General features: G+C 39.5%; 1 protein-coding gene across 1 annotated transcript in view; it reads left to right on the top strand.

Annotated features, from left to right (window-relative positions):
* Window positions 1-26,984, top strand: part of WIF1 (WNT inhibitory factor 1) — a 68,132-nt gene extending 41,148 nt beyond the window's left edge. Inside the window, exons 3-10 of the mRNA XM_047743377.1 lie at window positions 1,445-1,553; window positions 9,683-9,823; window positions 10,720-10,815; window positions 11,810-11,905; window positions 15,951-16,046; window positions 22,268-22,363; window positions 22,812-22,907; window positions 25,949-26,984. Of these exons, the coding sequence (XP_047599333.1) occupies window positions 1,445-1,553; window positions 9,683-9,823; window positions 10,720-10,815; window positions 11,810-11,905; window positions 15,951-16,046; window positions 22,268-22,363; window positions 22,812-22,907; window positions 25,949-26,070 (852 nt within the window). The 3' untranslated portion in view covers window positions 26,071-26,984. The remainder of the gene's footprint in view (window positions 1-1,444; window positions 1,554-9,682; window positions 9,824-10,719; window positions 10,816-11,809; window positions 11,906-15,950; window positions 16,047-22,267; window positions 22,364-22,811; window positions 22,908-25,948) is intronic.
* The last annotated feature ends 492 nt before the right edge of the window (window positions 26,985-27,476 follow it).

Genomic DNA, 27,476 nt, shown 5'->3' with positions numbered 1-27,476 from the left:
TTCTTTTTTATTTTTTTTTAAGATTTTATTTATTTATTTGACAGAGATCACAGGTAGGCAGAGAGGCAGGCAGAGAGAGAGGAGGAAGCAGGCTCCCTGCTGAGCAGAGAGCCCGATGCAGGGCTCGATGCAGGGCTCGATGCAGGGCTCGATGCAGGGCTCGATGCAGGGCTCGATCCCAGGACCCTGGGATCATGACCTGAGCCGAAGGCAGAGGCTTTAACCCACTGAGCCACCCAGGCGCCCCATCATATTCCTTTTTAAAATGTCACTTTAGGGGCGCCTGGGTGGCTCAGTGGGTTAAGCCGCTGCCTTCGGCTCAGGTCATGATCTCAGGGTCCTGGGATCGAGTCCCACGTCGGGCTCTCTGCTCAGCGGGGAGCCTGCTTCCTCCTCTCTCTCTCTCTGCCTGCCTCTCCATCTACTTGTGATCTCTCTCTGTCAAATAAATAAAATCTTTAAAAAAATAAAATAAAATAAAATGTCACTTTAGCCCATGTTTATGTAATTCATAATTTAGCTAATTAACCCATCCAAATTCTGCATATCTCTACAGATAACTGCAGAGCCACTCAGATCACCTCTCATTTTGGCATCTGCACTATTTATTGAATGCTCTTTATTCCCAAGCAAGAACATGTTTCCATTACAAATCATTTGAATAACCCAGTTGAGAATCACTTAAGCATCAAAGCTCTCCAGGGAGATTATACTTCACCATTTTCAGTATTTTGTGGCTATTCAAGTAACAGGTACCATTTTCTCTACTAGACTTAGTGGAAAAATGAAAAATGTTTACAATGTAAAATTTTATAGGATGTTATATTGCAATGGTGGTTTTTATACTTTTAGGCTTTTCTCTCCATAATTAAATTGAGACCTTAAATGTAAATGTGCCACAGGGAAGGATACTGAAAAATAAATATTCACAACAGAATCATTACATTTTTGGACTTTCATATCTTCTTTTGCCAATAGCTTACTGTTTTCATTATCCCTTATGTATTACAGCTTTCCAAATTCTGATCAAAAGACTCACCTCAAATTTGAAAATAATTAAGAATGACCCAAGAAGCTGAGATGGATTTTCTAAGGACTAGCTGCTGATTGTTTTGACACCACTTGTTTCCTTAAGAGCTTTTTTCCTAAATCCTTTTAAGAGACAGCAACTAAATAATATTGTTTAAGCTAAAAAGCCACCTTATGGATATTTTGGATAGATGTCATTAATGGTTTTAAAGCATGACTTCTCTCCAGAGTCTAATTCTAGAGCCCTAAAATCCAGAAGGGTGAGTTATGCCTACACAGATTTTCATAGGTCATGTGTTTCAGATTTCCTGTAGTGAAAAATATCACTCTCCTATCAGAGGAGTGACCAGTTAAGAAATGCCTTCTCACACTCCATGGTCCCCATGGTACTGATTGTCAATGCCTTTTGTCGTAGGCAGAATACTTCTATGAATTCCTGTCCTTACGCTCCCTGGATAAAGGCATCATGGCAGACCCAACCATCAATGTCCCTCTGCTGGGAACAGTGCCCCACAAGGCCTCAGGTGGGTGGTCTTTGCCTTGTGGGGGGGTGGAGTCTACACTTGTAATGGTGATGGGAATAATTTCAAGACCTGGAAGTCACCCATCAGAGGAATCATGGAATGTTTTCCTGAAGAGATCCGATGATTTTAGGGCAGTTCGATTATTATGTCCCTACCTCCTTTGGGCAGAAAGTAAGAATGGGAGGGACAAAATGGCTGTTTCCTAATTTGCTGAAGACTTGACATAGTCCTGGTTCATAAGCAATTCCAGATTAAAAAAAGAAAGTCACTACATGAGATATATCCAGCCAATAATTATTATGAATTAATGTAGTGCACATAAATGTGGCAAAGATTCAAAGCAAGTGATTGGGGGAAAATGGGATACATTGAGAAAAACTTTCCCCAAATGAGTATTGTATTAAATAAGAATTTGAAGGAGCAAAGAGACAATGGAAAAGTGGGAGAAATGTGTTAACATATCAGAGCTAATCTACCTTCTCTGCTGAGAAAACACAGTATGGGGTATTTGTTTAGAGATGTTCAGCATGTAAAACAGCAGCTGAGGCCTTCTCCAATTTGAGTTCTGGGAGGGAGTCAAGGCCAGAATTACCACCCCATTGTACAAATTAGAAAACTAAGCCTTTTGAGGCTTCACTGACTTCCCAAAGTCATATATGAGTAATAAGCAGTGAAGCTGAGACCAGGTTTCATGGCTTTCAGAGAAGTACAGAGATCATTATGTTAACATGGTCAAATACATGTGTATTTCTTTCTCATCTAGGAATATAATTTTTTCCATAGTTGTGATAATAGGATATATATTTGATTTTGCACTATAGTTGTTTTTGTTTTTGGCTTTTAACACTTTAACACAAGCATTTTCCAGTGTCATTTTAGATTTTTCCAAAAGTTGTTTTTGATGTCCTTATTCTCCGTTTTATGAACATACACATAATTAGTTTACTCATTCCCTTATTGTGTGTTACTTGGATTGTTTCTAGGGTTTTCATACTAGGAATATCACAATAAATATCATTTTTAAAGTAATAGATGGTCAGTCAGTAGGAGGCCCTGTTTGTCTTATTCATCACGACTGCCAGCACAGGGCCCAACACAGAACAGGACTTCATAAAATACTTACTGGATTAATGTTTGTATCAAAGTCTTAGAGCTCATCTCATTATTTTATTAAAGTAGATTCTTAGAAGCACAATTATTGTGTCAAAGGACATGAACTATGAGCATTTCCAAAGGCTTTTAGAACAAATTGCCAAAATGCCAAATTACTTTCCACAAAGGTTGTGCCCATTTGTACCCTGGCTAGCAGTGTGGGAGAGGGCCTAGCTCACCATAACATCATCAATGTGGGTTTTTAATCATGTGAACTCTTTTGCTGACTTAAAAAGTGGAGAGAGGTTTCTTAGTGTTCTTTTAATTTGATTTTTTTTTTTATTCCAACCGAGGTAGAAGACATTTTTCTGTATCTATTACATAATGTAAAATGGGGGCTGCCTGGGTGGCTCAGTGGATTGGGCCTCTGCCTTCGGCTCAGGTAATGATCTCAGGGTCCTGGGATCGAGTCCCACATCAGGCTCTCTGCTGGGCAGGGAGCCTGCTTCCTCCTCTCTCTACTTGTGATCTCTCTCTGTCAAATAAATAAAATCTTTAAAAAAAAAAAAGACTTTATAAAAAAAATAATGTAAAATGTCGGTTAGCCATGCTTATTTTTATATTGAAAATATAATTTATTGACTTGTAATAAATTATATATTTTATATTATTATATATTATTCTTTTTATATTACTGTTTATACTTTCTGGTATATTTTTCAGTTTATTATTTTTTTGAAGGCAGGGATATGCAGAGTCTAAGTCCTATGTGATCAAAACTATCTTTCCCTTTGTCATTTTTTCCTGACTACTTTTTAAAAAAATTTTATATTTATTTGACAGAGAGAGATCACAAGTAGGCAGAGAGAGAAGAGGAAGCAGGCTCCCCGCTGAGCAGAGAGCCTGACTGGGGAGGGGGACCTCCATCCCACACTGGGATCATGACCTGAGCCAAAGGCCCAGGCTTAACCCACTGAGCTACCCAGGCAAGCCATCCCTGACTACTTTTATGCTTAGAAATTAATTCTTCTTCAGAGAGCAATTATGTGATAATTATGTGATAACTAGAACATGCTTCTAGCATTTTATCAAATTTATTTTGACAATAGTATGAGGTAGGGCTCTCATCTGAATTATTTTCCTGAGTATTCAGCTTTTCCTGTGTAAGAGTCTGAATTGATTCAAGATACACCTTTTATTTCACATTAAGTTCTTCCATACATAGAGTTTTAGAGCTTACTATTTGTTCTGATATTATTTTTAGTTTTATAAAATTTTTAAATAACTGATATCATAACCCTGTCCTTTCTAAAAAAAAAAAAAAAATTAGTCTTATTCTTCCAGAGGAATGTTAGAATAACTTTGATGTCTAATGAAAATGTACTCCTACAGCACTCCTATAAATCTATGCAATAATTAAGAAATCAGATAGTCTTGTAAAGTCCATTTTCAGGTTTTGGTCATCTACTACTGCCTGTGGATCTTCATTTTTACATCCCAGAACAGAAAGAGCTGGGGACTAAATAAGCAGAGTTTTTTCAGTTTCTTGGCATAGGTACCCGTGTGGGTGTAGACAGCAAGAGTGTGAATTTGGGTTTCTCTTGGGTCATCCCTGGGCTGCAGGTATAACTAGCAGCCCTTCCAGAGTATTTGCTTCCAATCCTGATGTGTTTGGGGTTCTAGAAAGGTCCTATGAAGGAATGAGGCCTTGGATTCTGGAGATAAAATCACCTGAGATTTATAGCCCCAAGGCTGTGGATGCCCCTTGCAGATCCATGGGCATCACTGCTCTACACAGAGGGCATTGCTACTGTAATCACATACTGCTACATCACGGAGACAAGAACATTCTTGGAGTGTGGCCATTACTCAGTCTCATGCCAGTCACACGGCGTTTTTTTGTAGTCCAAGATAATTTTCTCGATCATATATTTTGCTCTTTTTAGAAGCAGTCAGGAGTAAAACAAATACATAATAGATCTCTCAATTTCCATTTTATATTCTTAAGTTTTTCCCTTGCTATTTTCTGGTTATTTAAGGAAAACAAGTTCATTGTAGCCCATTAAATAATTAAATCAATTATACAGTTACACCTGCTGAACTTCCAATAAATCTTGCATCTTTGAGTTTCCAATTTAATGCTTATAACCTAAATCTTCCCAGCCTTATTCACTTTAGTAAAAAAAAAAAAAAGCTTACTGAAATTCTGTTTCTTCAGATATTGAAACAATCCAATTTTGAATATATGATGTGCCAATATTTTAACACACCGTACTGAGATAAAACTTCAATTTCTAATCATCTAGAATCTTAATAAATCATAAAATTTAGGGGGAAATGATTGATGTTTTGGACAAGGGAGGAATAAAAAGAGTAAGCGTTCTGGGCTGAGGTGACTTGCCCATGTGCGTGTGCAACGCGCACGCACACACACGCACCCACACACACACTCTGCATAAACGACCCCCCCCCCCCGCAAGCCCCCCTACCCCAGAACATAGGGTTTTGAAGGCAGATGTAGGATTTGTTTGCAGAAATGCAGGTGCAAGAAGTTTATGGGAATTTTAGCTCATTGCAGGGCAGTTATTCATTAGTCTTATTAGCTCAGTCCCCACAGTAGGAGCAGTAAGGGTACCTTGAATTATTAAAAAGTAACCAAATCAGTGTGTCTTTGGCCCTAAACATCCAGGTAGTGTTCATTATTCTACTGGTCTGTTTTATACCCTCACGCTGCTAAGTCGTTCTTTCATCCCCCCAGACTCCTCGATGCCTAAACATTGCACGAACAAGAACATTCTTGATCTTTAACAGTTACAAAGGGCCTGCCTTCTGGCATCTGAAGAAAACAAAAACAGGAAATACAAACTGCAGGCTGCTTCGGTAAAACTGGATAACAAAAAACAGTTTCCATCAAGCCAAGGCTTTACCTCTTTGAACATAGCTTCTGTCATACCATGAACCCAAGACAGCAGGCTTCTTTCTCAACCAAAGATTTCAGGAATTCCATGTCTAGACATTTTTCAGTAGGTGCTAATGCTGGAGGGAACCCAGACCTCAGCAGGGAGGGTGCTCAGTATTGGCTGAGAGAATGAATGGCGGTGACCACAGCTTGGGGGCACGGATGAGTGTTGTGGGGGGGGCGTCGCACAGCGGTTTGTGGTCACGTGGTGCCGAGTATGCGCTCTCGCTCTCGTCCTGTCCCTCCTCAGGGCAGTGGCTCTCGTGCCTGGAGGCCCTCCTCTCAGTGTGGAAGAGGAATACATTGGCTGTTTACAAGTCAGTTTGTTGCAGTCAGCTGCACATCCGTGTGCACTTGAATGCCACGTGAGTTACCTGCTTCCGTTTTTCTGAGTTGTTTTAATTTACCTCAGCTTCAGTTATACAATCGAGACTGTCCTGGAATTCACGACATCTGGACCAATTTCATCTGGCTCTCGGTGAAAGCGGCCCTCTCCTCAGATGCTTATACACAACGTAGCTATCACGTGTCTGTTTTTCCCTGAAAGTAGGGCGACTGTGCTTTTTCTTCTAGATCTTTGTGTGTGTGTGTTTTTCGGCATGCACACTGTTCATGTCTTATTCTCCATATCCCCCCGGCCGCTCCCCCCTCCCCCCCCCCCCCCCCCCCGCTATGGGGAACTCGTCTACTTATGGGGATGTGTGCCGGTGTGTATGAGGGTATGTGGGTGTGTCTCCCACAAGGTTTGTCTATATGTCTGTCAATGCTTAGTCTGTGACCGACCATAGGCTAGGTGCTGAAATTACAAAAAAGAACAAGGTATGGTCCTTGCCGTTGAAAATCTCATCCTTATCGAAGGATACAGAATCATAATTAAATCATTATAAGAAATCATGTATAGAGGTATTGGTGAAATACATAAATGACATGATTTAGCAGAGGGTGTTAGGGAAGACTACAGAGAAGGTGACAGAAATGTTTCATTTTGATCTTGAAAGATGAGTAGGAGGACACTGGACAGAAAGGAAGAGAAAGAATATTCCAAGCGGCAGGGTGGGTGTGCGGGTCAGGACAGTGCGGCCATATACCACATGCGGAGGAACAGAAAGAAATCTAGTTTGGGCAGAGCACAAGTTGCACAAAAGTCAATTACTAACTAAAGTCAGGTGTGGTTTTTTGTTTTGTTTTGTTGTGTTGTGTTTTTATTTGAGGGGGGAGGGGTACAGGGAGAGGGAAAGACAATCTCAAGCAAACTCCCTGCTAAGCAAAGAATCCAGTGTTGGGCCTGATCTCACAACCCCAAGACCATGACCCAAGCTGAAATCAAGAGTCAGGCACTCAACTGATTGAGCCACCCAGGCACCTCAGGTGTTTTGTTGGTTTTTTTAAGCAAATTTTTTGGAAACATTTTAAAAGCTATAATTATAATTTGTATTACTTGAATAGTCTTATAAATAAAACTTATAAGCAGAAAGGAGGACAGGTAGAATTTACACACACACACACACAAAATAAAATTTCTATTTCAAGTTTTAAAACTGAAAAATAGGCAAATGTAATTAGTGTTATTTACATATCTTTTATTAATTTCTACTTTTATTTTAAAGGTTAATTCATTGAAACTCATAAACTATGTGCCTCCTAACTTTTAAACTTTATTTCCTAGTTCCTTTCAAATCATTCTGTATTGAGATTCAGACCATAATTATGCTGACATACCTCTTGTTTCTAAAGAAATAGGTATGTGTTGGTAAAACTTTTCCACCTGGGCTGAGGGAATTTGTGATGTTTTCATTTTTAATTGAAGTTGAATTTGTTAAGTTGTGATTATAAATATGTAAGGAAAATTAGCACAGTTTTAAACCTAGATTGTTAGATCTTTAAAAGATGAAGAAGGAAAATATTTCATATGAATATTAATATGAATTGAACATAATTTTAGATTAGTACAATAACTCTTAGAGATAGCTTATCTATGGTTTACTAAGAAAATAATGATGCTACATCTTTAGTTATCTGCCAAGATTGCCTAAAATTTTTCATTCAAAAATATAAAAGACTTTTCTTTTGCATTTGACAGAATTAGGCATAACTATGCTATATGAGTGAATGCTTTGATAAATTTTGTTTTTGTTTTTGTTTTAGAGAGGGAGAGAGAGAGAGGGAAAGGAGGGAAAAGAGTGGGGCAGAGGGAGAGGGAGGGAGAGAATCTTAAGCAGGCTTTATACCGAGTGCAGAGCCGGACATGGGGCTCAATCCCACAATCCTGAGACCGTGACCTAAGCAGAAACCACGAGTTGGATGCTCAACCGACTATGACACCCAGGCGCCCCATGAAGTGCCTTTTTTAAAGAATTAAGTGGACTGTGAAGTCCAGGCTAAGTAAGGTCCAGAAAAATAGATGCACCTGGAAAACAATAGTTTGAAAATTTTATAACTGAACCAAGGGAAAATGCATTGGAAGAGAAATTTGTCAACTCTTGCTTCTTTTTGAAATGGAAATCCCTACAATGGATTTTTGTGTTTTGGAAATTGGCATTTTTGTGTCTAAGATTTCATTAAAGCAAGGCTTTCAGCAGGGACAATTTTACTTTGAAACTTCAGGCACAATTTTGATTTTTTCTCTCTTTTTATTTCTGTTAAAATGTATTTCCTTTTTATTGTTTAATTGATTAGTTGCAATGCTTGGATCTCAAGATTCAGGAGAACTGGAAAGACATATTATTTTGAGAATGGCACAGTAATAAACACTGACAATGTCAAAGCTTTGAGAGGGGTTTTTGGTTGTTAAGCGCATTGAAAATATTGCATGACCAGCTCGCGTGCAACACCTTATGGAAGAGCAAACCAATTTCCAAATCATTCCTTCTTATGAGCTTAGGGGAAAGGTTTATGGAAACTCTAAAGGGAAAGATTTTTCTTGGCTCGGTATGACTTCCCCAAGCTTGGTAAGAATAACCTGCTATATACAAACAAAATGAAACAAAATTTCAAATATCTACTTATTAGCAAAATTTCTTCCTATTTATAAGAAAGAACTAGAGCCTATTGGATAAGTTAGATCAGTATTCCCCAGTGGATATGTTATGATAATCTGGTGGATTTTAGAAATTTACATAATCGAGGACTCAGTTGGCTAGGCATCTTGACTCTTGATCTCAGCTCAGGTCTTGAGCTCAGGTCCACATGAACATGGAGCCTACTTTAAAAAACAGAAGAAGAATAAATTTACATAATCTCTCTCTTAGCCAATGACTTGATCCATTTTCCACCCACTGACTTGTGGGCATTCCAGAGTTGGTGGCCTCCTTGCTCTCCCAGTACACCATCATCATTAGTTGTCACTCTTCGCTAAGTCAACATCTACATACCCCGAGTGATCATTACACTCACACACACATAAAAAATAGCTTGTTTTTAGGAACCTAAACCATTAGACATAAGCTTATTTTATTATACCAAACTCCCATCTAGATCCCCAAGATATGAACAGTCCTTAATATTAACAAATAGCCTGAGAAAATATTAGCTTCACAAACTCATTCCAACAATTAGAGTCTAGTCTGAGTTGTAGAATATTTCCAAAGAAAATATTGTGTCACTTTCAGGCACACAAAGTAAAAATAAACTAGTGTCTATAGATCTTTATTTAATAGATTCTGGAATACTGTTTTTTAGCTGTTTTTGGATTATATGGAGGCTGGTGAAGGTACCCACAAGGTTTCTTTTCCTAATTAATCAATCTGTGTTGCCTATTTGCACCTTTAATTTTTAAAGAAAATCTTTTTTTTTTTTTTTCAAGATAGTACAAGCCCAGACTAGGAAAAAAATATCCCAGATTCGATATTAGCAGAGCACAAACTAATGAGTTATTCATTCTTTCTCCACCCAGCATAATATGTAAGTTCTGTGGAAAACACCCATATGGTCAAAATACAGTCTCTATTCTGGTGGAGATACAAGACTATCAAATAATGCAATGTGACCATTTTTGCTTTGCTTTGTCTCTCTTACCAAGATTTCTATGCAACTGGAATCAACTAGATAAACTCTTTCTCTATACTTGCTTTTTCCTTAGTTGTTCAAGTTGGTTTCCCATGTCTTGGAAAACAAGATGGAGTGGCAGCATTTGAAGTGAATGTGATTGTAATGAATTCTGAAGGCAACACCATCCTGCAGACGCCTCAAAATGCTATCTTCTTTAAAACATGTCAACAAGGTAATCAGTAATCCCCATCAAGAGAAGGCTCATAAGGCTTTCAGGTGTGATATGGGTAAAAAGATAGATAATAGACAGACAGATAATTTTTTGGTATAATTATAACCACACCAATGGGTAGAGGGGCTGGTTACTGCAGAGTCCAGTATGGTATTAAGAGCTTTTCTCTGCTATGACACCACTCACAATTTTAACTACCAATACCCCTTCAAAAGCCATCTCTTCTACCTCTCTCCTTCCCCTCCTCCAACACAATCTTTGGGAGTCCCCAACTTCATAGCAAAGTTGCCAGGCATTACCAGCAACTACCACCTGTTAAGGCAATACCACTCATACCCCCACCGCAAGCTTGGTGCTGCCGACCTCCCCAGAGAACAGGGTACCACCGTCATAACAACAATGTCTGCCAGGCAAAGGCATCTCACCCTGATGCCCATTTAAGGATGAAGGCCTAGATTTTTTCCCCATCTTGATGCAAGGTTTTCCAGCACAGAATTTAAGCTCTAGAGGCCTTCAGTGCTCTAAAGATGAACCAAAAGGCCATTCCACCCTCTGAAAGTAAACGTTGTGGGCCATATCATTTATTTCAGTGTGAATTTAAGAAAGTCCAGTAGATTAATAGGTGGGAGTGAAGGCAGAATAAAGCTTGCTTTGCCTTCTTCCGTGAGCCCCCTACTGCTGGAAGTAGAACTGAGAGATGCAAAATCTGGCTTTGTTGAGGATTTAGTGAAGCACAAGAGGTATGAGAGAATATAGGTAGAACTTACCAGTATTCAGTAAATTAGGATAATCAGGGCACTGCGGGTAAAGGTCACCGCTAACCTCTTCATGCTTGCTGTAATTCACCCAACACAATTTCAGAGGTTTCCATATAACCATGTTTCTCTTTGGTGAAGCTGAATGCCCAGGAGGGTGCCGAAATGGAGGCTTTTGCAATGAAAGACGCATCTGCCAGTGTCCTGATGGATTCTATGGCCCTCACTGTGAGAAAGGTAAAGAACGGAGAGAGCCAGCTATCCTCCCTTGCTTCCTAATGAAACAGATGTCACACAAGAGCCCCACATAAGCTTTTTTAACATAATCTTTGAAATTATTTTGCTGGTCCTACCATAAAATTGGTAAAATCTTAAAGAGCCGCAGAAGAGCAGTTGGAGAGTACTTCTAAGAGTGGTTTTCTGTTAAATCCAATATATGGTGACGGGGCAGAGAATGTTAGCACAATGTCTGCATTCTTCACGGCCACAACCCACCCCCATCCCTAATTCACTATTATACACACTATCCTTTGGCATAATCTTATGAAAGTTTTGAAGTTTTTCTCCTCCACTTAAATTGGATTTAAAAAGCTAATTATTATGATTGATTTGACAGTAGCTATTCCAATTCAAAGTAACTTGATTCACAGCTAAGTCTACACCTGAGTTATGTAGTTACTATAAGGCAAAAAAAAAAAAAGGTAAAAATTATTTGTATTGTAAGTATATCTATCTCAGTGAAATTACTACTATATGAAAGAGTTAACAGGAAAATGTGGATTAACCACAGGATGCTTAAATACCAACAGCTTATTTGATGAGAGTAAAACTAAGACATAGAATTTTTCTCATTTGCCTATATTTTGGAATTAGAAGATGTAGGAAATAGGGCACGGAAAAATGTTTAAAATCTTAAGAAACCCACGTCTTAAAGTAATGATTCTAGGCTAATTTTCATCAGCCACTGAAATGGAATAATTCCAAAATTCTCATCTATGAAATTAGTTTAAAAACACCTCATTAAAAAAAAACACCTCATTTACAATTCATAAATAATAAAAGCATAAAAGCACATCTGTATCTCTAAAGACCTTAGAGTCAACCACAGAGATCAAAAAATGTAGAGCTATTGTATTACCGATGTTTCTGAAATGGTCCCTCCCCAAAACCCTACTTGACCTTAATCAGAGCCCCCTCTCTCTCTCTCTCTCTCTCTCGCTCTCTCTCTCAGCCCTTTGCACACCACAGTGTATGAATGGCGGGCTTTGTGTCACTCCTGGGTTCTGCATCTGCCCACCTGGGTTCTATGGAGTCAATTGTGATAAAGGTAACAGTTTCTTTCTAAGAACAAGGTTCTTTTTACTTTATAAATGTTCAGTTAAAAGAAGTATATTTGATATACCATCACTCTCCATAATAGCTCTATTAATAGGGTGTAAAACTTCGTTGGCTGCTATAATAACTTTAACCCCAAATTTTGGTGTAGTTCAACACACTAGAAGTTTGCTTGTACTCATAGAATGCTCCAGTGCAGGAATCCCTGCAGTGGGCGGGGCTGCCCTCCATGCTGTGATTCGAGGACCCTGGCACCTTCCACCTAGAGAGCTGGAACTTTCAGGAACCAGTCAGTGAGCAGAGAAGGAGATTAGAATAGACACTGATTTAAAAAAAAAAAAAAAAAATCCCAAGAAGTGATTTCCAAAACTTCCACACCTATTCTGTTCCATGGAGAGAAATGTGCCTCATGGTCCTACCTAGGTGACTGTCCCGGGTGCAGACTGGGCAGCTGTCTCCCACTGACAACTTGACGGGAGGGGAGCATGGAGTTTTGTGCACCACGTGGGGTTTGGGTATGTCTTCAGTCTGTTTTATGGGTGAGCTTCTAAGACTGAAATGAAACAACCTGCTCCACCTTTCCCGACTGACTGCCAATTCAATGATCTGCTCGCAGAGGACAGCCGGGAGAGATGGTTTTCCGCCTTCCTGTGACACAGCACTGTCGCCAGGCTTGCTCTCAGAAAGTGGGTTCAAACTTGGCTCTAAAATATTGAACGGTCCATAGGCTTTACAAGATACCAATTTGTTTTGCCTGATTCACATCTTTTATGGGGGAAAAAACTTAATTAATATCATGCAAAGTGTATATATTTATTGACATTATCCTTGTGTCAAAAACTCTCATTGCGTGAGTAGAGCCTTGTTTTTTAAAATAAATACATGCTATGAAATGAAAAGATATGTTAGTTTTGAGAAGTGTCTCTTCAGTGATCATGCAGTCAACATCAATTAAGATTGAAATGAACCACTTTTTTAAAAAGAAGGAAGAGCTCCTGGAAGAATCCCTCAGCATGAGTCAGAAGAATAATTCACAGGGGTCTGCTCTTCCATGATACATAAAGTACTTCACAACTTTATCTGATTTTGCACTCAACAGCCTTTTGAGATATGTAAAGTTGTATCTGCTTCATTCTCAGAGAAGCGAAATGAAGTTTACAGAACTCTGGTAGCTTGACCCGAACTCACACCCTCTGGGGTACTGTGTTGTCATTCAGGCTACCTGTTGGTGTCCCCATTCCTCCTCAAGTGACTCTGCCTCTGGGCTGATGACTTTATCTCCCCGTGGGTCACACTTTTCCTGTCTCTAAAGTTGCTGTTTTTTTTTTTAAGATTTTTATTTATTTGAGAGAGAGAGACAGAGCACAAGTGGAGGGAGAGGGAGAAGCAGACTCCCTGCTGAGCAGGGAGCTCACTGCAGGGCTCCATCCTGGGACCCTGGGATCATGACCTGAAGCACCCAGGAGCCCCTCTGATCTCTAGATTGGGAATTAAGCCACTGCCCCTGGCTCCCCAGCCCCAAGCTGGGGAGATAATCTTTGTGACCATCTCTACCATTTATTTTTAAGTGATGTAAAACTAGAGTATTGGATTTAACTTAAAGTTTGGATTCATAAAGGTTAAGCACTAAGGACAAGATAAGAACAGCCAGTGAGTAAAAAAGTTTCTTTTTATTTGTCAAAATTTAACACTCAACATCTCCGCTCTTCCAAAATTGGGCAATTCTATAGTGTAGTATTAAGTATATAGTATATTAGTATAGTAGTATATACTGTATATATAGTATAAGTAGTATATGTTGTATATACTACTTATATGTATATATAGTGTACATATATAGTATATATGTATATATAGTATAAGTAGTATATACTTATAGTATAAGTATATTAAGTATTAAGTATATAATTCTATAGTGTAGTATTAAGCTCAGATTATCACAAAACTTGTTAGGAAACAGCAAATCCCTCAGAGGTTTTGGATGAAGAACTCAGGTATGAAGAGGTTTAAAGAGATTGTTTGTGAGGGCTGCTTATGAGATGTGACTGTCATTGGTGTCGTCTGAACAATGGAGTGCCAACTGCAATGTTTTTCTAATGCTATGGAGTCACAAACACTGCGTGGTCACTGTTGAAGGAAAATATGTGGATTCTAGTATGTTTTACACTTTGTAATATTTTACATTTCAGCTTTTCCCTACTTCTTAGACTCCAGTAACTTTTTATTATTATTCTTTTGGAAAGTCTGTTGAAATTCCACTTGGTCTCATTGGAGATCTGGGAATATTAAAAAATAATGGCTTTTACTAACTCAACAAAAAGATGCATTTATCATCCAGGAGGGAGTTTAGAGCTTCTGAAAAATGGTTTAATTACTGGCACAGAACTAGAGCTGAGCATAACATATTTGAAGCAACATTAAAGATGAACTTTTGGTGGCTCTTGGGACTTCTGTTGCCAGCTTCAGGAAATGAAAAGTTAAGCCCTGGCCCAGCATGCCCTCAGCCCCAGTGAAAGTTACCTGGTGCCTCTGTGCATTTTCCTAGTCCAGAATCATTGCACAACAGAAATGTAGAGAAACTTGTAAAGAATTGTACAAATACTAAGAGCATGGCCACATTCTTTAACTAGCTTTGTCATCATTCTGAGACTTCCAGTTCAGCTCCCAGGTTCATCCCATTCTATTCATTAGAAGGGGTAGTGCCCAGAGGGCTCTGGCCAAGCAGACCCTGATCCTGATGTTTTCTTGTCTCTTCTTCATTCCCCAGGAGACACAGAGACAGGTGGGGAGACAGAATCACACTTGCAAAAACAACTGTCCTGCCGTAATAATACTAGGAGCAGTTAGCAAGGAGGAAGCCCAAAGAGCTGGTTCTCCTAAATCCTAAATTCTATAACCAAATGCTGCTGTTCTCTTCTGCATTGGGAGGCTGTGTTTGCCAAAACAAGTACAGCATTGCCTTAAGAGGGCAGATCCTTGTGGTTTAAACAAAAAGCTCTATCATATAAGAAGCACGATACTTGCAGGACATGCAGGTTGGACTGCTTTTCCACAAAGAAAGCATACATATAAATTTTGGATATCCTCTCTGATTTTCCTACTGGAAGCTTACTTCAGCATATGTTCATCTGCAGCCAACTTTGGCCCATTTTATATAGGACAAGAACAAATAGGCCCTATAACTGGAATTGCTGAGAATCCAAGCTCTCATTTTCATCTCCTTTCTAGAAGGAGCCAACTCGTCTATTTTTAGATACTTGCTCTACCCTCGTCCCCATTTTTGTCCTCCCTTTATTTTAGGTTTGAGCAGTGAAATTCCAGAAGTCGACACAAAGACAGGATTTAGGAGGAATCACAAACAGTATGATTATTACCTGGAAAATCTAGTTAATTGGACCCCCACAATAATCTGTCCAAGTAGCTGCTGCACACTTTCCTTCCTGTGGGATCTGAGGAGGATTGACAGTCTGTCCTTTCCCGAACACCGGGACTCCTTCCTCCAAATGTCATAAAAGTCTATTTTTTAAAATCCCTATTACATAAGATGAATCTCTGTTCTCGTTCTGGAAAAAAAAAAAAAAAGTTGCTTTCTCCTTTGCCAGCTCCTAGTATTTATGGCCTTTCTCCCTTTTATCTATTCTAAAATAAGTCTTCTCCTTTTTACTCTTCTTTTAACGTCAAAAAATCTTTTAGGGTGTTTATAGTGTTCCTTTTTTAAGGGCATATTTACAAGAAAATAAAAACATAACTTTTTTTAATACATGTTGCCTTTTTTTTTTTCTCTAAAATAGAAGCCCCCAGGGGGAGAATAGTATATAATGTATGTGCTATTCTATTATGTTGTTGGAATCTGTCAATGATCAAGCAATTGGTTACAATTTTTGCATTTGCAAAGTGGCTTACTTGACTAAGTAAATGGGCAGGAGGCAGATGTCTCAGAAATATCACCTCACTTTAAGTGAAGTTGGGTTTGTTTTTTTTTTTTTAAGGTTTAACCTACTCTCTAATACAATTACCCATGTTATCCATTCTAATAGCAAACTGCTCAACCACATGCTTTAATGGAGGGACGTGTTTCTACCCTGGAAAGTGTATTTGCCCTCCAGGACTAGAGGGAGAACAGTGTGAACTAAGTGAGTATTGACTTTCTGCACTCTTTTTGTTTCTGGGGGGTGGAGGGGAGCCTCAGTACTCCACCTAACCCCATCATTTTTTCAGTGAGGAAACTGAAGCCCAGAGACAATGAATAGCTTATCCAAGGTCTCAGGTCAGTGGCTTCTTTTCACTAGATATAGCCATCTTCATTTTTCCTAAAGGTGGGGCAGTGGGCGCCAGATGACTCCGAGCCCACACTCTGACTCAGTCATATCTGGGTTTGTATTGTTTGGCATGTTGTATTATTTCTTATTAGTGAGTTTGTCCCCTTCTCATTGTGCAGAGACCCTCGCTTCAGCCTAAAAATGTAGACCAGAGTTTTGGGACAGGTGGATTTGTTTATCTACCGGCAGGCATAGAATTTCTTCCCTAAATTAGAGCCAGTAACCCATCTAAGAGGAAGGGATAGATTCAAGGAAAATGGAGAAAGGGTGCACAACAATTTAAAAAAAAAAAAGAACAAACTAACAGCACACAGTACAAAAATGAACCGCACAGATGTTAAGTAAAGGGAAAAGTGCATACTGCACGATCCCATTTTTATGAAGTTGAAGAACAGGCAAAATTAATGGATGATAGTAGAAACCAGGTTGGTTGTTGGGGGCACAGAGGAACTTTATGGGGTACCAAAAATTCTCTATATCTTGATTGATGAAGTGTCACATGAATGTTTATTTAGGTAAAAAAATAGTTGAGCTATGATCTTCAGATCAATGCAGCTAGGGCTTCATTGTGCCTTCATGATATTTTGGTCATGCTTCCATACAAAGAAAGAAAAACTTAAGGGTGGAATGTGGTAGATAGTCATTGTTTTCAGAATCAGGATATCAAACTGCTTATCCTGGCTCTGCCCCCTACCAGCCATGTAACCCTCAGCAGATCGCTGAATCTTTCTATTAATCTCAGCAATGAGTCAACCGCATCTTAGATTGCTTTATGATCCAGAAAACAGATAACACCAGTGCTCCATGCAGGAAGGAGAAAAAGAACGTGAGCATGTCTGCTAAGGGTGCCCTGTCGCTGCCTTTTTGGAAGTTCTGGAATATAGCATTTTTATTTCCAGCCATATTGTATCTGTAAAATACTGCTGTGTTTAGTACCACCATAGTTTCTGAAGTGGGTTGCAGTGGGCTCAAAATTAAGTAATATTGACAACTATTTTATCTTTCAACCTCTAATTTATTTGTTCTTTAATGAGTAGTAGATGAAGTAACCATTTTTTATAGAGTTCAAGTGAAATACCTCTGAAGTTTCCATAGAACATGTAATTAATTGTCAGGATATGGTTTCTGTTCTTATTAATTACCTGAACTGATAAAAATTTCTCTGAACTAATTCCCCTCAATTTTCTCCCCATACTTACTCTCAGACTTCACTTACTTAGCTAAATCATATTTATGGATCTTTGTTCTTGGGTTCATTTCTCTACATGTAAGTATGTCCTTGGGCTTACAACTTTCCATTGGCAGAGACAATGATTTCTATTCCTTTTTTCCCTTACTACACCAAAAATGTAGGCCTTTGAAGGCTCCTGATTATCCCTATCACAAGTTATTCTCAAATCCCTCTAGGAAATGTCTTGTTTCTATTACAAGAACCACAGTACCAAGAAAATACGGAAATGGATCTTGAGTTGAAAAGTGCCTCTAGGGGCGCCTGGGTGGCTCAGTGGGTTAAGCCGCTGCCTTCGGCTCAGGTCATGATCTCAGGGTCCTGGGATCGAGTCCCGCATCGGGCTCTCTGCTCGACAGGGAGCCTGCTTCTCTCTCTCTCTCTCTCTCTCTGCCTGCCTGCCTCTCTGTCTACTTGTGATTTCTCTCTGTCAAATAAATAATAAATAAAATCTTTAAAAAAAAAAAAAAAAAAAAAAGAAAAGTGCCTCTAGTATAGTAGAGACAAAAAATTGAATTATGAATTCTTATTTTAAAATTGAGATGTAATTCACATACCAAAAAATTTACCATTTTAAAATATGCAATTCAGTATATATTCATGAAGAACAGTACCATTTCTGTCTCATTCCAGAACATGGCATTAGACATGTCAAAAGATGTCAAAAGACACCCTGCACCCATGAGCAGGCACTCCCTATTCCCCTTTCCCCAAAGTACTAGAAACTACTAGTCTACATTCTATCTCTTCAGACTTGCCTATTCTGAACATTTCATATAAATAGAATCATATAACATTTTCCCTTTGTGTCTGACTTCTTTCACTTAGCACGATGTTTTTGAGATTTATCCATGTTGTGGCATGTATCATTACTTCCTTTTAATTGCTGAATAATATTCCATTGTGTGGATATACAAACCATCTTTTGTTTATCCATTCATCAATTTAAGGACATTTGGTTTTTTCCACATTGGGGTGATTGTGAATAAAGCTGCTGTGAACATTCATGTACAAGTTTTTGTGTGGACATATGTTTTCAGTTCTCTCAGGTATATTCCTAGGAGTGGAACTGTAGGCCACATGTTAACTCCATGTTCAATTTTATGAGGAACTGCCAAACTGTTTTCCAAAGCCACTGTACTATTTTACACTCCTACCAGCAATGTATGAAGGTTCCAGTTTCTCCACATCCTTGCCAATACTTGTTATTGTCTGTTTTTTTTCATGAGATATATATGCTGATGTTACTTATATTTTCATTTCCCCTGGCATTTATTAGGACTGATATCTTCTCAAACTTCAGTTTGACTTAATTTAAGATACTCTTGCCAGTTAACAAATAACATCAAGGTTAGAAATATCTGGAAGTAGGGAGTATACATTTATCCCATTACTTAAGGTTCATAGCTAGCTATCCCAAGTGAACTTTCAGTTAAAAAGTTTACATGGATTATTTATGCTGTATTATAAATGAAGTTCTAAAATAACATAATGGGTTCTTATTTTTATAAAAGTCCTGTGTAACGTAGTGAAAAGAAGGGGAACATGCATCCCAATGTTCATAGCAGCAGTGTCCACAATAGCCAAACTATGGGAAGAGCTGAGATGCCCTTCACAGATGACTGGATAAAGAAGATGTGGTTCATCTATACCGTGGAATATTACTCAGCCATCAGAAAGGATGAATACCACCCCCCCATTTGCATTGACATGTATGAAACTGGAGAGAATTATGCTAAGTGAAATAAGTCAAGCAGAGAAAGACAATTAACATATGGTTTCAGTCATGTGGGGGACATAAGAATAGTATGGAGGACCACAGGGGAAGGGAGGGAAAAATGAAAGGGAAGAAATCAGAGAAGGAGACAAACTGTGAGAGACTCTGGAATTCAGGAAACAAACTGAGGGTTACAAAAGGGAGGAGGGTGGGGCGATGGGGTAGCCTGCTGAAGAGTATTAAGGAGGGCACCTGTTGTGATGTGCACTGGGTGTTATACACAAGTAATAAATTATTGAACACTACATGAAAAACTAATGAAGTACTATATGTTGGCTAACTGAATATAATAAAAATAAAAAATAAAATGAAATCTATGGGACTAAAAAAAATAGTCCTCTGTATAAAATATTCTTTATAAAAAAAATTTAGAATACCGAATAAAACAATTAAAAATCACCTATAATCCTAAGACGCAGAGATGATAGTTGTTGGCACTGTTGTAAATCATTTTTGTTGGTTTTCTATGTGAAGCAGAGTCACACATTTAAGTTAACCTACAATCTGATGGGCAGAGGAAGTTTAATGTCCTTATTTTGTCAATCCCTAACTCATTGCTCTCCCTGGACCCCCCCACTCACTGGTTATAGTAAAATGCTAACATATAAACTTAGTAAAATTTGTTTGTCTTCAGGCAATGTTTAGTCTGTTCTGGGTAAAAATGTGTAATCTTTCAAGTTGGCTCACTTTTCCACTGTCCAATGGATAAAATTTATCGCGAAATATTTTCAGGAAAAGGAAGTCAACATTAAAGACACTTAGAGGATTCTGATTTTTAAAACAGTCACACCTTCATGAGGCTTTGGCTCCGTAAGATTTGATTTGCAATGGCCTTGGGATAGTCGCCTGTAGTCACATTTCTGCTGTGTGATAACCAAGAGAGAACGTCCTTATTCCTGGCTGTGGTAAACCCAAACACTCTCACTTCCCTCTGATAAAGAAAACAAAAAGACCCATGGAAGCAATGAAAAGGTTCTCTCCACCAGTCATTCTCTGTGATATCCCTGGCTACCAAGTTCACCTCTCATTGAATGTGGGGAAATTGGTGTCACCGAGTATTTCACAATAAGTACTATCTTTTCTGACATAGGGTTATTGTGCCACATCTTGTTGACTTGAAAAACCCAAGTGCATGGCAGAATACTGTGATAGGATCCAACTTGGTACATATGGTGAGGTCAGATATTTCATTGATACAAATGGAAATTCAGAGTTAGGCATTCCTTTGCTTTAGGTAAGACTTGGGATCTTGACCAAATAGTAAATGCTATTATTCTAGCATTGTCTTAGCAAAAAGGACACTTTCGGATTTTTAATAGTCAACGAAAAGGTGGTGTTCTATTATTAAGGTCCTTTGATGCCTCTTTCTAGAACATCCCTGCATCAGAAAAACTTAAAGGTATAATGGCATTCCAGGTTTTTGAGAGACTCTAACATCTCAATATTATGTCTCTATTGTCTGCACAATGGCTAAATGTTGCTTTGCTGAATTTATACATTGGAGAAGGTCCTTTCGAATAAGTGAAAAGAGAAGTAAAGTGTTTCAGCAAAATAATTTGCATATGGAATTTATGTTTATCAAACATAGCGCTTGATCGTAAAACATAGGGTAGCTCACTTCATTTGAAGGCTCATTTGACCATAAAAAGAAGAGCTCAGAGAATAAAAGTATGTTTTATGATAAAGATTTCATTTCTTCTCCTTATGTATTAAGACCTTTTTAATGAGTATTCTGCTGAAATGTAAAAAAAAAAAAAAAAAGAAAGAAAGAAAAAGAACAACAATAAGAAAAAAAAAATCCAAAACCTAATGGGTATTTGCTCTCTTTGGATGCAGTCAGCTCTGGGTGAACCATCCTTTTTCTTCTATTTCTTCAAACCATCCAGCCTTGGGATGGCAAATTCTAGATTGCAGAGGGAGAATAAATAGCTTCTGGAATAAAAGACAATCATTTTATCATTTTTACATCTAAGGCCCTACTGCAGCTCTAAAATCCTGTAACCCAAAGAGCTGTGAAAACATTAGCAATTCTCATTTGGCACTGACATAAAAGAAAGAGTGATGTATTTTGAGGCCCTAAGACATTCTAGAAAAAAAGCATTGGTGTGGTATGGGCCCCCTTTGGTGCCCTACTTCATGTCTCCTTTCAGCCCACTTTTCACTCCAGTCACTGCTGTGCAAACCTGTTTTGCGTGGCATAACCTGATTGTACCCCATCTTAGTTGCTCCACACTTCTTCTGCTTTCTACCCAGAGACTCCTATGAGTCCTACAAAATCAGTCAGCGCTCACATAGGGGCATACTGGAAGTGTGAGGAAGTCATTCCATAGGGTGACTCTCAACCAGCGGAAGACAGGTGCCAATGAACAAATGCTCCCCTCTCCCTTCTTAAGAGTGACTTGAAGGTGCCGTGTCCATGGCCTCTCAGAAGAATCCCACAGGATAGAGCCTGGTTGCCTATGATGACCAACCCACACACACACTTTTGTGTTGGCTTTCCTTCCTTCCATTCTTTCTCTCCCTGTCCCCCCATTCTGGTTTCCTAGGATCACTTTAACAAAGAGACTCTGCATGGAAGCCCTGCTCTCTGGAGAATCCTAGGCTAGGAAAGATACTGCTGCTCACAGGTGTAGGTCTGCTTTCAGAAAGAGTGACATTCAAAGTCAGAACTCAGAGAAAAGATCACTTGGCGGCTTATTCACATCTTAACCTGTACTATATCTTAAATTACAAGTGTTTGCAAAACAGAATTTTATTCTGCTTACCAAAAAAGTCATATACACATAGCATGTGGGCAACACATTTATCGTAACAGATATCCATTAGAAATCACAAGTGAAAATACTAGCCCGTTTGTTCCAAGAATGAAACTCCAATGGTATCAAAGCCAGAGCAGGTCTGAAATAAATGGGAATCGGTGCCATCTAAAAGTACTTATCCTCTCAAAGTCCTGCAATTCCCTTGAAAAACGTGAATATCTCTGAATGAAGCACCGAGTTCCTGGCTTATCTGCATCCTTCTCTGTTTCAGGCAAATGCCCACAGCCCTGTCGAAATGGAGGTAAATGCATTGGTAAAAGCAAATGTAAGTGCTCCAAAGGTTACCAAGGAGACCTCTGTTCCAAGCGTAAGTACCCAGAATCAGTAAGTACCCATCCGCAGAATCAGCTCGAGCTCGGGGATCTCTTCCTACACAACTTCTGGGCCTCCTGCGTGTTGCCTGAGCATCACCATGATGCTCAAGGACATCTGTGTTCCCTTTCTCTAGAACAAAGACATTTTATGAAATCCATGCATGTGAAAACACGGACACATTCACACACGAGCAACTCAGCTTTTTAACTATTTGGGGTTTTCTTAAGGAAAATGAGCTTCCATTCCAGCAGTTTCTGAGTCCTACTGAGCATCTTTTGTGACTCAGAAGCTGGAGATTGGCTTAGAAAAACAACAACAACAACAAAACAACAACAGGGGTGAAGCCCAAACTAATACATTCTAAAGAACTGCAGGAAAGGCAACTAATTCTGTTGAACAGTGAAAGCTCAGGAAACACTTTCTATCTCCTTCGGTTCTAGCGGTCTGCGAGCCTGGCTGCGGTACCCACGGAACCTGTCATGAGCCCAGCAAGTGCCAATGTCAGGAAGGCTGGCACGGAAGACACTGCAATAAAAGTGAGTGGGAGGCGTCTGGAGAGCCCGCCTCTAGCCTATCTTGGCTCCCGCAGCTATAGATGACCCGTAACTCAGCCCTGCTTCCCATGTTTGCCTCCTGTTCCCCGGACTCGCCCCTAGCCCCCTCAACTCTCTAAACCTTTGAGCCTAAGTTTTAGAGTCTACGGGCAATGCAGCTGTGCAAATTATCACCACATCTGTAAAATACCTCCACTTTTCTAAGTTAAATCAGTAATTCAGGTTGATTTTGTAATACAGTGTGGTAACTATGAAAGAAATAACAAGTATAAGAGTCTAAACCAAATATATAGATCTGTTTGGCTCTGATTTTATCCTTTAAGATCTACCCGTGAGCATATAAAACATGAAGAATTTTGCTCTTGAGGGTTACTAAATATTATTGGTTGTGGTATGTTTCAAGTAAGTTCTTTTGAGGCAGAAAAAAAAGAAAAAAAAGAAAGAAAAAAGAAGGAAAGAAAAGGTCTAGGGAGTATGGAGTTGTGGATTTTAAAATTTACTGACTACCCCAAAATGAGCTAGCTGTAGAGATGATAAACCACTGGCCTGTTTTCAGCACAAAATGAAACTGGTTCAATTCAACCATTTCATTTTGATTGAGATCTTCTCTGTTCCAAGCAAGAATCCAGGTACTGGAGACCTGTCAGTGAGATGACAGAAAATGCCCCACCTGGTGGGGCTAGCATTCCATCTCCAAAGCTAAGGTGGGCTTAGGAGAGCCTAAGGTGGGCCCATGGTCCACCTTGCCTTTGAAGGAAGGCAGGCTTCAGTCATCCAACAGCCTTCAAACGCAGAAGTTCAGCTTGCGTCTATCACAGTCAGTTTCCAAAATAATGAACACAAATTGCACAGATCACCTTCACAACAGATATTTTTCTAGATCCACCGTTTCCAAAGGGTGGTCTTTGCAGCCCAGGGAGTATGGAAGTTATCAGCTAGGTGGATGGAAAAGACGGGTTTGACAATAGTTTTATATTTTTTGTTATTTTATTATATTTATATATAAGCTTATATATAAATATTTATCTCAATCTCAAATCTCTAATTTTTGTGTATATTTTATAATCACATTATATTATTATGATGTATATCTAATACATTTATATGTAGGTATACGTGCCTTTTTGTTTGTTGGTTTTAAGGCAAGTTGGTGTTTGGTCTGTGCTACACTAAGCCATTGACTTGAGTCTTGTCACGTGCTACATTGACTGGATGGTAGACTGAATTGGCTTCAGGTGGGTGTAGCTTAACCAGAAGTTCAGCTCTTCTGGAAAATAGTTCTTTCCGCAGGTAGTAATGGCTAAATGTATCCCTACAGGGACACACTTGGGGGAAGCTTTTTTTGGACTAAAAGAACTGCAGAAAACTAACCATTTCGAGAGATACTTGGGGAAAGAGTAAACCAAATCTTTTACGCCACCCTTAACTCAGGATGCAAGTAACTTTTGAGACATCCTGGGGCCTAGGGATGGGCTGAGGTCACACTATACATCCCAGGCATCAGTTGCAAAGCTCCTCTGGGACCCACATTTGGGACCTGGTGACCGAGGGTGATGGCAAGAGAGTAGGGGGCACTGTTCCTGCTGATAAACCAGTCACATCACCAAAAAGAAGGCAAGTCAGGGGCCCTCGAGTAGCATCGATGAGCAATTTGGACAGGACTACCAGCCCCCATCCACCCCCACTCCTCGACCTGCTGCTGAGAGTTTTGTCATCGATGTACCTTCCTCAGGTCACAGCGTTGCCTCAAGATGATGCCCCAGCGCCTGATTAAAATGCAAATGTGGTGTCTAGGAGAGGCCACCCAGCCATTTTGTACATGAGCTTAGAGAATCAGGCAGAAAGAAAGAGATTTATTTTGACCAGAGGGAGGTGACAAGGAAGGTCGGAGGCATGGAGTGCTGGAGAGAACAGACTCCCAGCGAGGTGACACTTTGGGAGGTCTCAGGCACCCAGACATGTTAGTGGGGAGGAGGACATTGGAGACAGACTTCCCGGCTGAGGCTCACCCTTCCCAGCAGGGAGGTTCGGGCTTCATGGGTGGCGGGGAGAACAGCAGGGTAGGGATTTACTCCAGCACATTGTTGGCTCTTGTTCTGGCTGTTCCTTGAGCTACCAGCCTACATACTGACAATTCAGAGAAACACATTCGGGAACAAAGTATTCTGTTCTCAGTAGTTACTTAATGGCATGCTTGCGTTTAAAAACCACAGGGAACAAATGGAATGCCAAACTCGACTTTAATGCACAGGAAGATGGAGGCAGATTTTTTTAAATGTGATTGCCCCCTCGGATCCCTTTTAGGAAATCAGGAGAAAGGAGTCAGTGCCTCAGGCACCTCTAGAAGTTCGCAAGTAGGAGAAAGGGAGGTCTGAAGCTATGGAACTTAGTATTACTGTCCACTTACAACTAAGCTGGAAATGGATAGATGCCCACCATGACTGAAACTGACAAAAACCCATGGATAAGGAGTCCGTTCAAATCATAACCCTTCTCTAAAATGCAGGGTGGAGGTCCTTAGTTCTTGCAAAATTCCCATTTTGTGTAAGTGCAGTTGCCACACTTGATTGTGCAATCACTATGAAGAGATGAAGAGCGGGGAGTGTTCCAGATCAATATAATCGAGGCTGGATTTGCAATGCAGTGAAAATGATCAGATCCTCTGCAGGAACATCTCTGCTTTGGGGACCTCAGTGCCAGATCCTTTCCAGACCTTGGGTGGAGAAAATCCTTCATTCAACCACATCCATCCAAACTTTGCATTAAGAGTTTCTGCATGGCCAAAATCTATAGGGAGTCAGAGCTTCGATGGAAGCCAGATTTGATGGCGTTCCTAAAATAGGTTCCTTTTTTAGCAGAGACCTTGAACCTGTAACATCTCTTCATTCAGGTGGCTTTTTGTGGTGGCTGTGGTCTACTCTGGGTTGAAAAGGGAAAATGGATTTCATTTGAATGGTTAGTAATGAATCTGAAGAGCCTGTTTTTGTAGTTTCTTTTCTTTTAAGCTGTGAATAATTTTACAGGGTACGGAGCCCGCCTCATGCATGCCCTGAGGCCAGCAGGCACCCGGCTGGGGCAGCACACGCCTTCACTTAAAAAGGCTGAGGAGCGGCAGGATCCACCTGAATCCAATTACATCTGGTGAACTCCGACATCTGAAACGTTTTAAGTTACACTAAGTTCATAGCCTTTGTTAACCTTTCATGTGTTGAATGTTCAAATAATGTTCATTACAGTTAAGAATACTGGCCTGAATTTTATTAGCTTCATTATAAATCACTGAGCTGATATTTACTCTTCCTTTTAAGTTTTCTAAGTATGTCTGTAGTAGGATGGTATAGATTTCTTGTTTCAGTGCTTTGGGACAGATTAGATGTTATGTCAGTTGATCAGGTTAAAATTGTGTCTTTTCAGTTGTGTAGCTGGCGAATAATTTCCAAAATTACAATGTACTCATGGTGTCAAGGGCCTGAGGAACACTGGAAATGGAACAGAAATGCATAAATCAAGGGTTTGGATGGAGCAGTTAACTATGTTGAAGTTACAACATTTCTAATTTACTGTCATGGGTTTAGACATTTGTCACATTTTTAAAGTTCCCCTTGTTCTTAAACTCTCAATACACCATATTTTGACCGAATTTTGACCTCACCATGATTCCAGAGAATTCAGTATTGAAAGAAAGAGAAAGAAAGAAAGAACATGGTGGCAGTGGCATTTAACAATATAATATATTGTAAACACAATAAAATAGGGAATATAACGTATGGACTTTTGGCATTGGCTTGGAGCAATATAATATATTGTAAACAAAACAGCTCTTACATAATGAACATTTTATACTGTTTGTATAAAATAAAGGTACTGCTTTAGTTTTCTGAGGGTTGTATGGAGTAATCTGTGCATGTGCAATCTTATGGAAATAAAGTCGGTGTCAATGAGTTGCAGTGAGTGGAAATAAAGTTGGTTACAAAGTAAACTCGGCAGAATCATAAAAAACAGAAGAGATTCTATTCTCTGACCCAGTCGGGCTCCCGAGGCCCACCTGTCCCTCCCTGCCCTCTCCCCCAGCTACACTCTGAGCCCTGCTCGAGACCTTCCCATGTTTGTCAGCTCCCATTTAGTTGGCATTGGTTTTTAGACGTTGTCTCTTCACTAGAATGTGTTAAATATCCCTTCAGAGGGAGACTTTCTAAGACTTTCTAAAAGTGTCAGAATGTTGCAAATGACAAGAGCTACCATTTATGAAAAACCTATTGGTTCCCAAGAACATGATAGTGTGTTACCTTACAATCAGTTGAGGCAGGTATCATTTTGCCCTTTTACAGATAAGAAAACTGAGGTAGGAAGATACATAGCAATTTATCCAAGATCACACTCGAGTGAGACGGGTTTGAATTCATGTCACCTGATTCTGGAGAATTCGCACAAGGTGGTTCCCCCTCCTTTTTTCTCAGCAAATGCAGCAGAACACAAAACTCCACAAATCCCAAGCAGGTACTGTCCAATATATTTTAGCCTCCTCGTCCTGCCAAGGAAATGTGGTCTTTA

Source organism: Lutra lutra, chromosome 8 (assembly GCF_902655055.1).
Source record: "Lutra lutra chromosome 8, mLutLut1.2, whole genome shotgun sequence".
Taxonomy (NCBI): domain Eukaryota; kingdom Metazoa; phylum Chordata; class Mammalia; order Carnivora; family Mustelidae; genus Lutra; species Lutra lutra.
Note: the sequence above shows the minus strand (reverse complement) of the source record. Positions and strands in the feature narration are given on the sequence as shown.